Source organism: Sinocyclocheilus grahami, unplaced genomic scaffold (assembly GCF_001515645.1).
Source record: "Sinocyclocheilus grahami isolate Dianchi unplaced genomic scaffold, SAMN03320097.WGS_v1.1 scaffold74.1, whole genome shotgun sequence".
Classification (NCBI taxonomy): Eukaryota; Metazoa; Chordata; class Actinopteri; order Cypriniformes; family Cyprinidae; genus Sinocyclocheilus; species Sinocyclocheilus grahami.
The window spans coordinates 3,147,904-3,161,587 of record NW_015505253.1 but is presented as its reverse complement, the minus strand read 5'-3'; the positions used below and the strand labels follow the sequence as shown (position 1 = coordinate 3,161,587).

The following is a 13,684-nucleotide window of genomic DNA, read 5'->3' as shown; positions in this document are numbered from 1 at the left end:
GGTCTTCTGGTCTGATTTACGTCGGCAGTGAAAGCATGTTAGAATCTATGCCAACCTCATCTGTCTGGCAGTGATGCATGATGGGTAGGTGTGGCATGACTGTGGAAAACTGGAGCCAGAATGTGCAAACCAATGCCTGACCACACCTGCCAATTAGGATCGAGTAACAGAGAACTGACGCAAAGCACATGAAAATCTGATCAAATCAGCAGTTCTGGGTCAGTTCCCTTTCTGAGAACACATTACAGACTCAAACGCATTATAAGGTGAATCGGAGGAAAACCATCAGTAGTATAACGCTCCTTCAGTTACATGGACGTTTTACAATCACTATAGGGACTGTTGTACTCCACAGCTGTATTCTATAAAAGGGTATAGCGGACCATCAGATATATGCTCTGGTCAAGATCAGACACTTCGACTTTATTCATTCTAGTATTTACACAATGGAGCTAAAGTTAGTCATTGCTCAGTGAAGGATTGAGGTCTTTCTTTAAAACTTTAACACTTTTTAACCTGTAGTTGATTTTGAATGTTTTAGAGTGACACATACTTATTCAAATCCATAGCTAATACTTACTGACGTTTGTGCTGCTGTTTGCCAACCAAAATGATGTCCTTAGGGAAACTGCCTTTTGTTTGTTAAGGGGATTTCACAAAAGACCAATAAAATGGAAAGTGTAGATAAAATCGATTACCAGTTAAAATAATATGCACAAGTGAATATGCAATATTTCAATTTTTAAAAGAAAAAAAAAATCATGAACACAAAAAATGGCAACATGCATTTAAACAAAAATAATTAATAACTTACTCTGTTTACTTAATAGTGATCTTTAAAAACTGAGTTTATTCATAAGACATAGATGTTGTTTGGGACATGTACTTCATAGGAATAACCCACAAAGTTGAGTTTTGCACAGGAAAGCCCTTTATTCCATTATCTCAACTTCACAGGATCAATTTCAAGGCAAATGACAAAATAAATGAATAACTTATGGCCTGATATAGCAATGTATGATTTCATTTTAGTTCAAAACAGGCTATTATCAGGGGCACCAAACAGCGTAGGACCAAAAGGACAAAGTAATAATGTTGAGAGGAGAGAGAGCGTGAGAGAAATAAACAACGAGAACAGAGTTTATGACTGCCGCTTCCACAGGGATCATAGTGAGTTCATTTAACAAACAGAGAGGAAAGAAAAAGAGAGGGGCAGGGAGCGCTTTTATTGATCAGAGATCAGCTATGAATAAAAAACAAGCAAGTCTAATTCAACTCCATCTATATTCAACTCTATTTTTACTTCATGCACACTTTGTTCTGAAGCAGTATTTTTGAGCCATAAATGCCACCTGACTGATCACTATATTAGTGCTCTCTGCAGAAGAGAGAGAAAAATAGATATTTTTCCCCATTGTTAAAAGCCTGCCAAAAAGATAGAACATCTAATACAATACACTGAATTTTTTTGTCATTTTATATTCTGTTTATTTCAGAATACATGGCTGTTTTTTATGGAATAAAAAAATAAAGATCGTAATTATGACTTTTATCTCAGAATTGTGTGATATAAACTTGCAATTCTGAGAAATAAAGTCAGAATTGCAAGATATAAACTCATGAGAGTTGGAACAATTGTAAGAAAATTGTCTTTTTTTCTCCTCAGAATTGGATTGTATAACTTGCAGTTGTGAGTAAAAAGTCAGAATTGAGAGTTTATATATATATATATCTTACAATTTTGACTTTATAACTTGCAATTGCAAGTTTATGTCTCACAAATCTGAGAAAAGTCAGAATTGCGAGTTTGTATCACACAATTCTGTAATTGTGAGAGAAAAAAAAAAGTCAGAATTGTGAGAGAAAAAAGTCGCAATTACCTTGTTTGTTTTTTTTATTCAGTGGTGGAAACGGCTTCCATAGATTTTGAATGGCCTTCAACTGAGTATACATTTTGCCTATTTGACCAAAAACACAGACTAGTTAGTTAAGCTAACCAGCCAAACCTTGATTCCCTGATCTTAAGAATTTACACCTCCATTTGCATCAAGCCTTATCTGGTCTCTTCTTTATTTCTAAATGAAACAGTTCAACTTGCTCAACTGACAATGTCAGTTTGTCTATAGACAAAGAGTGGAAAACCTCCCTGAAATGAGCGAAATCATGTCAAAAAGTTAAATGGAACTGTTTGAATGGTTTATATTAGTATAATTATACAGTCACCCAATAGGAACATTCCAGTCCTGGAACATCAATCGGAATCATCCAATGAGCAGAAATGCTTTGGGGATTTCATACTCTCCACTAAGCAAGTTCTTATATTTAAATAAAGCTAATTATTGCAACAATAAATTAAGCTTAAATATATTAGATTTTTCTAGATCATTGGTCTCCTTCTGACAGTATTAAAAGAAGGTTACGGAAAGATTGAAAAAAAGATAATGGTTTTAGTATTCCAGATGTGTTTGGAGAGAACATTGCTGATGTAAACTGATGCTGGAAGAGTTTCATTAAAGATATCTACGAGTTGTATTTGTTTGAACCTGAAGGTTTCAATGAGAATGTAAGATTAGAAAAACATCCCATAATGCATCGTTTGTGTATGGGGATCAACAAGAACTGGGACAGTTAAGTGCGACACAGAGCGAGATTGACCTACTGTGAAACTGACTTTTGGAGATTTAAAGCCATGATAAAGCTTTTTTGGGGAATAACATGCATAAAAATGTCCTGAGAAATCACATTAAGTATGTTTACATGCACTAATCTTTTGTGCAGCAAGCATAATTGCAGTTTTTGCCTTGATTTCTAAAACAAAAACTGACATGTTAGAACTGTTTTTTAGCAAATATTGTTAGCACATATTCTGTCTCCTCAACTGACCAGTTCATTAAATGTGACACATGAATAAACACGTTTGTATGACGTAAAACACTTCTCTGCATTGCACAAATGTGCAAGCTATTTTTGAATCTGATCATCTGAATTTTTTCCGATTTAACAGATTTTTTTTAGGTCTACACCACCTATTTCAATCTGATCGAAATGTTATTTGGATCAAGCTCAGTCGGCTCAATCGAGGTGTTTACATGAAGGTTTTCAGTCTGATTGAGCCATTATTATTGGATTATTTGGATGCATGTAACAGCACTGAACCTTTTTGCTTTTCAGTTATTTCACTTCTGATTTGTTGACATTGCAGGGTTTTGGAGAGCATGTGTGTATTTGGAAGGGATTTAACAGCTTTAATTTAGCAGCTAAGTCTGGCAGAAGTTAGCATGGCTAACATCACTCTTGGCAATTTTAAGTACTGCTGGTTGTGATTGTTGGTCATCACACTGTATGAAAACATTTCCAAACGATTATGTTCATGTCTGTAACGTCCATTGGAAATCTCCATCCTGATTGGAGGTTGCTATAGTGAGATAAGTACATTTTCTTGCCTGTCTAGTGGTTTTGTCGAATCAGCAGTGGTTTGGCTCTATTTGGCACCATACATCCTCTCAATGTCGTTCTGGTAGTGAGATTTTAGCTCCTTTCGTTTGAGTTTAAAAGCGTCTGTAACCAGGCCGGTCTCTGGGGTCCAGGGCTCAACGCTCAGCCGGATCTTCCGTGGGATCTCGAATCTTTCTAATTGGGCTGTTAAATACACAGGAACAGGAAATGAATCAACTAAACTCAAGAGTAGGAAGCAGAACAAATGTGCATGATATAAACTTTCTTCCATAGGAATACAAGTAACATTTCTAGCTTAAACGATTAAATAATAAACCAACTAATAAACCAAAAAGAAAACAGTATGTCAATATGTTATCTAAATGTAAATGTCTCTAGGGAGTTGTATTAGCAACACTTCAAAGTTTAAAAATACAACTTCCAACAAATCTGCTACTTTTTAATTAAAAATAAGTACAGTAAATAAATAATTATCTTAAGGCTTGAATAGCTCTGCTCCCAAACACTAAACTATGGATATAACTTTTACTGCACTTCTGATTACGCTGCAAAAAGTGTTTGTTTTCCAGTGTAAATGTCTAAAGATTCTTAAATTAAGATACATTTACTTGAGAAGCAAAATTACATAATGGTAAGAAGTCTTGTTTTCTCAGAAACTGATCAAAATGAAGTGAGTTTATGATTAGAAAGAACAAACATATGCCAATGGGCTCAGAAAACTTTCCCTGAGCCCATTGGCAAATATCTGACAGATATTTGCTGTCGTTTAAGAATAAATTCACTTCATTTTGTTCAATTTCTTGAGATGCAAAATGAATACTTCATATCTTAATTTTGCATCACAAGTGAATGTATCTTGAATTAAAAGTGTTTAGGTATTTGTATTGGAAAACAAGACAAAAATTCTGAGGAAAATATTCTTTTTCTGCCATACATGCAAGATTTAATGCTATAACTTTATGAATTTAAGAATGTGCCTTGCTTTAAGATCTTTTTACGGTCTTAATTTGTGGAAGGATGAATTAATATGTGTTAGGACCTGCAGAAACCCTGTAGATACAGCAGAAATAGTTTGAGTAGTATGATAGTACGCTAATCCAAACTGTGTTTCACCTGTCAGTGCTGTTTCTGTGATGACTTTAAGCACCTCCTCCTCGATGACGGGGTTGTTACAGAGCTCCTCCCACAAACCTCTGACACACTTCCTCTCAGCCAGTGCCCGAAGCTGCTTCTGATTGGGCACCACAAAGCCAATCGCATAAGACTCATCACTGGAAAACAGGAAGAGGTTGGACTAAAATTATTTGTGGGTGTATTCAGCAGAGTTGATTACAAATGTGTCGTGTTAGGGGTGGATGATATGACCAAATTTTTATTTCATGACATGAGTATTTTATTTCAGGATAACGATATAAATCATGACATTTTATTTTATCTTTGCGATTTAAAAATAAAAAATAAAAAAAGCAAATAAACAAATACAATACAAATAAGACACAAAAGAAATTAACAGTATAAAACACTACATAGTTTTTGATGCATTAATTAAATAAACATTGATTCTTATTAATTCCACTAAAATTATTCAGTTAAGAGCAGTGATTCATATTTTTTTCTTCATATTTTCATTTCAAATGTTTGTTGTTTTATTCTAATAATTTATTTGTTATAATAATATATTTATATTATAATGTATTTTATTATGAGTTAATATATAAAGTATTTTTATAAAATGTTTTTTTTTTGTTATTACACATTTTTTTTAAATATAACAATAAATACTTTTATATTTAAAAATGCTTTTGAGCTGTTTAAGATTTTTTTATATGTGACCCTGGAGCACAAAAGCAGTCTTAAGTCGCTGGGGTATATTTGTAGCAATAGCCCAAAAAACATTGTATGGGCCAAAATTATTGATTTTTCTTTTATGCCAAAAATCATTAGGATATTAAGTAAAGATCATGTTCCATGAAGATATTTTGTAAATTCCCTACTGTAAATGTATTAACTTAATTTTTGATTTGTAATATGCATTGCTAAGAACTTCATTTGGACAACTTTAAAGGCGATTTTCTCAATATTTAGATTTTTTTGCACCCTCAGATTCCAGATTTTCAAATAGTTGTATCTCAGCCAAATATTGTCCTATCCTAACAAACCATACATCAACGGAAAGCTTATTTATTCAGCTTTTAGATTATTGACACTTAGTGAAATTGACACTTATGACTGGTTTTGTGGTCCAGGGTCACATATATTTAAAAATATAACAATATATTTTATTAAAATGTTTTTGAAAGTTTAAGATTTTAATATAAATTCTTATATGAAAATTATATTTAATACATGTCAATATAGCAAAATCTCTATCGATAGACTCACTGTCATCCAAAATTTAATCATAGGTCACTAGACCACAGCAGAAATTTGTTTACATTTTTCCACCCTAATTAAAGCACTGCACAGTTATGACATATAGAAGTTAGAGGGGCAACAGATTTGGTGACCCTGCTATATAATTGCAGCTGTTGACATCCGAACAAAATGCTTTCTAGGATATAGAATAAAGAGCTTTAGATATCAACCGAGTGAATTTGGGTAACATTAAAGCTGTTGTGTGTGAAATATAGAAGGGATTTTGATAACATATTATGTCATTTGTTAGTAGTGTAACATATGTTGAGGGTCTTTTTGTTAGTGCAGTACAGGTTGTGCTTTGTGTCGGCACCTGTTGGCATAGGCACAGATGTTGTCAACAAGTGGGCAGTTTTTCAAAACGGCCTCCACTTTTCCCAGAGACACGTATTCTCCCGCTTGAAGCTTCACCAGGTCTTTCTTACGGTCTAACATGCAAACACATACACACACATATGCAAATATTAACCATATTTCATCAGATGTGTATGTGAGGTTGTGCTACAGGAAGTTTCTCTTTCTCTCCCTTTTGGAGTGTATCCTGCTTTCTTTGAGTTCTTATCGCTGCCCTTACGGAAATAAGTTGACAGCGAGATGCGTCATTTACAGGAAGTACAGGACTAACACGTTTTATCGTAAAGGAGAGGGGACTTCCATTCGCTTGCTCCTGCCAAAACGTGCTATCTTTACAATGTTCTGGCCAATCTCTCTCACCGATAATCTTCAGACAGCCGTCTCCATGAAACTCGCCAATGTCTCCGGTGCAGAACCACTGCTGGCCTTTCTTATCCATGAAGAAGTCCTCACTGTTCTTCTGTTTGTTCTTGTAGTAACCCATTGTTACGTTGGGCCCACCGACCAGAATCTCCCCTCGCGGACAAGGCCAGTCCGTGCTGTGATATCCACCTAGATACACACAGATTGCATTAAGACACAAAAAGAGAGACAGGAAATGGTTTAAACTGTATAAAGCGCAACAGTAGGGTTCTGTAAACCCGGAGGTTATTAAGCCATAAGTCAGTGTTATTTTAGTCTTGTATAGTCAAACCTTTGTCATAAGGACATATGATTTGGTCCACATGGCAGCTTCTGGCCAAGAACTGCTTATTTAGACAGGAAGAGATCTGATTGACATGTAAAGGGACCAATCACAGTTTTAGGGCGGTTTCCATGAACAGTGGTGGTTGAAAGACTAAAAATTAGCAGAAAATGTGTATAGACTAGTGTGAAACGAATGTGCTTAATTGTATTGAATGCGCTCTTATGGTGTACTTCAAACCTTGAAAGAATATAGTATACAGTATATATATATATATATATATATACACTGTATATATAAATAAATGTATTAAATTGCAACCTAATCATTACAGATGTTTCATTATACTAGTGTGAAACGAATGTGCTTAATTGTATTGAATGCGCTCTTATGGTGTACTTCAAACCTTGAAAGAATATAGTATACAGTATATATATATACACTGTATATATAAATAAATGTATTAAATTGCAACCTAATCATTACAGATGTTTCATTATAAATATATTTAAATACATGACATACAAGTTTCACTATATAATTCAATATTTAAAAACATATACAATACAATTAACATATAATAATTCAATATATAATACTTTAGATTTTAGTATACCATAAATGTTTGCCAGTGCATCCAGCAGTACACTTTAACAATATATTTAAAAAAATAATGTAATTACATATAAATATGTATTTAAGTACTACTTCAGCTAATTGCATCATGTATACATTTCAACTATAATATATTTTTTATAATACGATACGTTCATTTAGATTCTGAAAACAGTAAGATTCAGTAAGTATAAATATATTCCCTTTAAGTATATTATTTCTGTAATAAGTTTTTTTTTAAAACTTTTTCACAAGGGCAGTTCTGCTAATGGATATCTTAGCTAACAGTTAGTAGCTGGCAAATATTAGTTAACAGTATATATATATATATATAGATAGATAGATGTATATATAGATAGATAGTCTCCACTTGCTTACAATGATGCTTTGGAGATTACGTGACACATGGCCTCTCATTCTAATGGTTTTATAATAATACCATTATATAATGTTTGGGACTTTTCTTTGTAATGAGAGCTGTGGATAATAATTTAATGCGTTTTCAAATAGACATTTAGTTACTGTGTATCATGTACAGAACAAAGCTGATCTCTCCAGAAATAGGAGAGGAATACTTAATCTCAAAGTGTCTTCCTTAAAAGGTCACAAACTACCTTTAATGCTTTTTTCCACTTCCTTCTCTTTTGTTTTGCTGATCTTTCTCTCTGCGTAGCAAACCTCCAGACATATCGCCTGATGAATAGGTAAACGTCCATGACAGTGTTTTTATAAGAGCAGATATATGTGTGTATCACACTCACCCTCTATCCAGTCCTTCAGCTGAATTTCACAGCAAACCAGCGGAGCGCCAACTCGTCCTGTACTGTAATCCCAAACTACACACACACATGCACACGCGCACGCACACACAAACACACGCACGCAGACAATAAGTCTATCTACTGGCTGTAAGGGCACAGTTATGTAATTATTTCCATAGCAGAAAATGTTTTATTTCTTCTTTAAAAAAAAAGTCATATTTCAGGAGTCACCATCTGTTCGCACTGTTCCACCACTGATTCCTCTGAGAACACAAACCTCAATCATTTTACAAGGCAGCTGTCCTCCACAAATGTTCATGTTAATGTTTCTTCTGTGGCTACTGAGGATCAGGACATTGAGTTCGTGACCTAGTTTCATTTGCCTGGACATTTGTTAATATAATTTTCTCATTAACAATTATTTTAAATATGTATAATCGGTTTGCATATTAAAGCGGTCATATCATGATTTGTTTGGACTCTCAGGTCCACAGGTTTTTCTTTGCACCAAAAAACTAATTTAGTTTGCATGATCATTTTCCACCCAGTTTTATTGATTAGAACAGAACAATATAGTTTTGCTCGCTTGCATTGTAAAATGTGAGCTTTATATGAGCGATGGTGTATGGGAGTGTATTTTTCACGTGTGTGCATTTTAATATCCATGATTGTGTGCTTTTAACACCTGTTCTATTTACAAACTGTTCATAGAGTGAAAATGCACCAAAAACACAATTTTTGCAACAAACTTTTATGAAGCAACACAAAACAACAAAATAAACTACTTTCCCATTGTTTAAAAAAGATATCTGCCTATATCAAAGAATTACCATTTGGATACACTACTGTTCAAAAGTTTTGTAAAGAAGCCTCTTCTGCTCACCAAGCAGACTTATTTAAATTGTAATAATCTTTTACTGTTTTCTATGAGAATAAATTGTCAAATGTAATTTATTCATGTGATGCAAATCTAAATTTTCAGCAGCATCATCACTCCAGCCTGGCTGATTTGCTGCTCAAGAAACATCTGTGATTATTATCAATATTAAAAACAGTTGTGCTGCTTCATATTTTTGTGAAAGACTCTTTGATGAATAGAAAATTCAAAATAAATCTTTTGTAAGATTATAAATGTCTTCACTGTCACTTGATCAGTTTAATGCATCCCCCAAAAACACAATTTTTGCAACAAACTTTTATGAAGCAACACAAAACAACAAAATAAACTACTTTCCCATTGTTTAAAAAAAGATATCTGCCTAGATCAAAGAATTACCATTTGGATACACTACTGTTCAAAAGTTTTGTAAAGAAGCCTCTTCTGCTCACCAAGCAGACTTATTTAAATTGTAATAATCTTTTACTGTTTTCTATGAGAATAAATTGTCAAATGTAATTTATTCATGTGATGCAAATCTAAATTTTCAGCAGCATCATCACTCCAGCCTGGCTGATTTGCTGCTCAAGAAACATCTGTGATTATTATCAATATTAAAAACAGTTGTGCTGCTTCATATTTTTGTGAAAGACTCTTTGATGAATAGAAAATTCAAAATAAATCTTTTGTAAGATTATAAATGTCTTCACTGTCACTTGATCAGTTTAATGCATCCTTGATGAACAAAAATATTAATTTCTTCTTACAGACCCCAAACTTTTGGATGCTAGTTTAGATTATGAAAAAGTGCATAATATTTGAAATGCTGAATGAGGGTGTGAATCTCACGCTGGCTGATGGTCCCAGCGCCGCAGGTCTCCGTGAGGCCATAGCCTTGTCCTACAGGACAGCAGAAGCAGATGTTCATGAACCGCTGGGTTGTGGCAGACAGAGGTGCTCCGCCTGACAATAACACCCGCAAACGGCCACCTAACAACGCCCGAACCTTCTGGAAGACCAGTCTGGAGAGAGAAGGAGAATGAAGAGTTGGGACTGTGAGAACCAGTGTTGAGGAGTTACTAAAATTAGCAATGCTATTCAATGATAATTCAATTATAATCAAATGATCTGTTCCTAGAATGTCTTCTTTCTTTCGAGTAGCATTGAGAACACTAATTGATTTTGGCAGGTTGTTTTTTGGATATTTCAATGAACCAGTTCAAATATTTGACTCCAAGAATAGTGAAATAAATATTTAGCTACATACTGCTGATTAAATTATACAAGGTACATGTTTTTCATTATATTAGGCTTATATAAATCTAAATCCATGTGTTCAAGTTTGAAACAATAGCTTTACTGTACTTAACTTATGAGCAGCTTGTAATTGGCAAAAGAAGCTTCTCTAACACTGGGGATGGAGTGTGTACAGGTGCATCTCAATAAATTAGAATGTCGTGGAAAAGTTCATTTATTTCAGTAATTCAACTCAAATTACGTGTGTGTGTGTGAGACGCACTTGTCACACAGCGGTGTGCTGTATCCCATCGCAAGCTGCTCCATCTTATAGTTGTAGGCCAACAGAAAAAGAGTCCTCTGAAAAACACTCATTTCCTCCACTTTCAGCATCACATTCTTGTAGATCCGATCCATTATCTCCTACAAACAGAGACAGAGAGAAATGTGCATATAAAAGCCCAAGACATACCTGATGACATCACTGAGGCATGAGTGGGTTTTTTTGGTCGCTTTGACATGGCATGAACTTTTTGTTCCCAGATAAATTAATTTCTTTTCAAAACATTAAAAATGCATTTCATACATACAACGACTGGAATTAACCAGGACTGACAACCAGGTTAAAATTTCTGAATTGAAATCGCTAGTTTCCTGACATCGTGGAGAAACAAGTCTCATTAAAACGCTGAGTGTTATGTAGTGTGGCGTAACATTACAAAATGAATGAATTACAAAACGTTCTTAAAAACATTCTTAAAATCACACACACGTTGCGTTTCCATGTTTTATGGGGACATTCCATAGGCGGAATGGTTTTTATACTGTACAAACGGTATGTGCTATTGCCCTACACCAACCCTACCCCTAAACCTACCCCTCTTTGTGCATTTTTACATTCTCAAAAAAACTAATTCTGTATGATTTATAAAGCTTGTTTCCTCATGGGGACCTCAAAAATGTCCCCACAAGGTAAAAATGTACTAGTATTACTATCCTTGTGGGGACATTTGGTCCCCATGACGTGATAAATACCAGGTACACACACACACTTTTATATATTATAATTATTATTTTAATTGTTTTTATAGTCTGGCATAATATTTATAATTTTTTTTCTTAAAATATTTAAATAAAAATACAAAAAACATTTATATTAAATGTGGGATTATTTTTATATATTTAATTTTTTTATATATGATTTATTTCCCCTCCAAATTCCCTCAAAGTTGAACCAAAATCACAATATTAAGGCCCTGTGAAATGTGTTTTATTTTTTTCTGAAATTATGGTTTATTTTTACTAAATTGTGTTTTTCTGTTTAAATTTTTTCTGGATTCCATTTTAATGGTTTAATTTAATTGTAATAATTAATTTCATTTTAGACTATTTTTAATAATATCTAAATGTATTTTATATTAAATAAATAAATATATATATGTCAGTGACTTTGATTTGGTGGATATATACATATATACTGTATATATCCACCAAATCAAAGTCACTGACATACAATCGACATGCATGAGGCAAACAGGAAATGACATCACAAAAACGACCCCTTGACTTCACGTGGGCACAGAGCAATGTCCTCTTCTCCCAGAGAGAGAAAAAAGAAAACACAAAAAAAGTCTCTGAAAAACCTTGAAGCACCATGAATATGGTAATCGTTCAGCACAACGGCACATAAAGCGCCGCTGCATTACCATCTGGTATCACCACAGTATTGTTTTGTAAGGGAAGTGGATTACAGATTTGATTCTAATTGAGTTACTGCTGACATTTTTCCACTTCACATTTAATCACATCTCATGTGACAACGGGAGGGTGGAGAAGCGCTTTCTGAGTTTTTTTTCCAAAGCTCCCTTATGATTCGGATGTTCTCCCACTGCTCTCAGCCGCTGTGTTTATGGAAGTTTTATGGAACCATTACAATGTGTGTGTGTGTGTGTGATTAAACATTATTAATTGTGTATCTACAGTGTGTGAGTCACTACTCGTGTGTGTGTCAGAAGGATATCCACTTCTGGATACAGAAGGATATCCACTTCTGGCTTTCTCACGTTCGGTTTACAACTGTAAATCATTCCAGACAATCACATTCGCTGACATTCAACCCCAAAAGCCCAGAGAGAAACAGAGAGAGAGATTCAGCCTTACTGGTACTGCTGCCATTAAAGTGGGCCGCAGGACGCTAATGTCTCCTTTGCTTCCCTTCTTTATCTTGGTGGACTATAAAGTAAAAATAATGAAAAGAAAAGTTTTAATTCATCTCAACACAGTTGCAAAAAATAAGAAACTCCCACAGCACTGCACATTTTTTCTATTACGTACTGCTGTTGTTTCAGCATTTTCCACTGACAATATTTGATATTCAATGCTTGATTGTGACATCACCGGGCTTTCTCACGTTCTGTTTACAGCTGTAAATCATTCCAGACAATCACATTCGCTGACATTCAACCCCAAAAGCCCAGAGAGAAACAGAGAGAGAGATTCAGCCTTACTGGTACTGCTGCCATTAAAGTGGGCCGCAGGACGCTAATGTCTCCTTTGCTTCCCTTCTTTATCTTGGTGGACTATAAAGTAAAAATAATGAAAAGAAAAGTTTTAATTCATCTCAACACAGTTGCAAAAAATAAGAAACTCCCACAGCACTGCACATTTTTTCTATTACGTACTGCTGTTGTTTCAGCATTTTCCACTGACAATATTTGATATTCAATGCTTGATTGTGACATCACTGTGTTGATCAAGTTGTAATTACAGAGCAGTGCCTTATTGTGACATCATACTGAAAAAAAATTGTAGAAGAAACTATTTTTTAAATAATTGCTAAATTTCACAAATAATTACAAAGTAACACAATGTATTAAACATCATCACAAAGTCACATGTCTCATTAAAAGGCTGAAATTGTATTATTCCTTAAAATATTTAAAAAATTTAAATGTATTTATATAGAGAGAGAAAGAGAGAGACTGATTATATATTTGATAATGTATACAATATAAAATTAAGAAATTTGTAACTAAAATTGATTATACCAAAATTATTTTATATTATTACTTTAATTGTTTTAATAGCTGTGTTTTATGTTTAAGTGGTTTAGGCATAATATTTTATTATTTATTAAAATATTTAAAGCAACAAGAAAAATATTTAGTATAAAAGATACAATTTTTAATTGAAATATTTATTGTTATTAGTATATACAGTATATAACAAATATATATATATATATATATATATATATATATATATATATATATATATATATATATA

At 33.6% G+C, this 13,684-nt stretch overlaps 1 protein-coding gene across 1 annotated transcript in view; it reads right to left on the bottom strand.

Moving 5' to 3' along the window:
- Positions 1-2,477: 2,477 nt before the first annotated feature.
- The window catches only part of LOC107585759 (long-chain-fatty-acid--CoA ligase 3-like), a 44,206-nt gene continuing 32,999 nt past the window's right edge, over positions 2,478-13,684 (bottom strand). Inside the window, exons 7-14 of the mRNA XM_016272915.1 lie at positions 12,907-12,978; positions 10,683-10,822; positions 10,013-10,185; positions 8,287-8,361; positions 6,586-6,777; positions 6,185-6,299; positions 4,570-4,727; positions 2,478-3,639 (exon numbers count right to left, since the gene is read on the bottom strand). Of these exons, the coding sequence (XP_016128401.1) occupies positions 3,482-3,639; positions 4,570-4,727; positions 6,185-6,299; positions 6,586-6,777; positions 8,287-8,361; positions 10,013-10,185; positions 10,683-10,822; positions 12,907-12,978 (1,083 nt within the window). The 3' untranslated portion in view covers positions 2,478-3,481. The remainder of the gene's footprint in view (positions 3,640-4,569; positions 4,728-6,184; positions 6,300-6,585; positions 6,778-8,286; positions 8,362-10,012; positions 10,186-10,682; positions 10,823-12,906; positions 12,979-13,684) is intronic.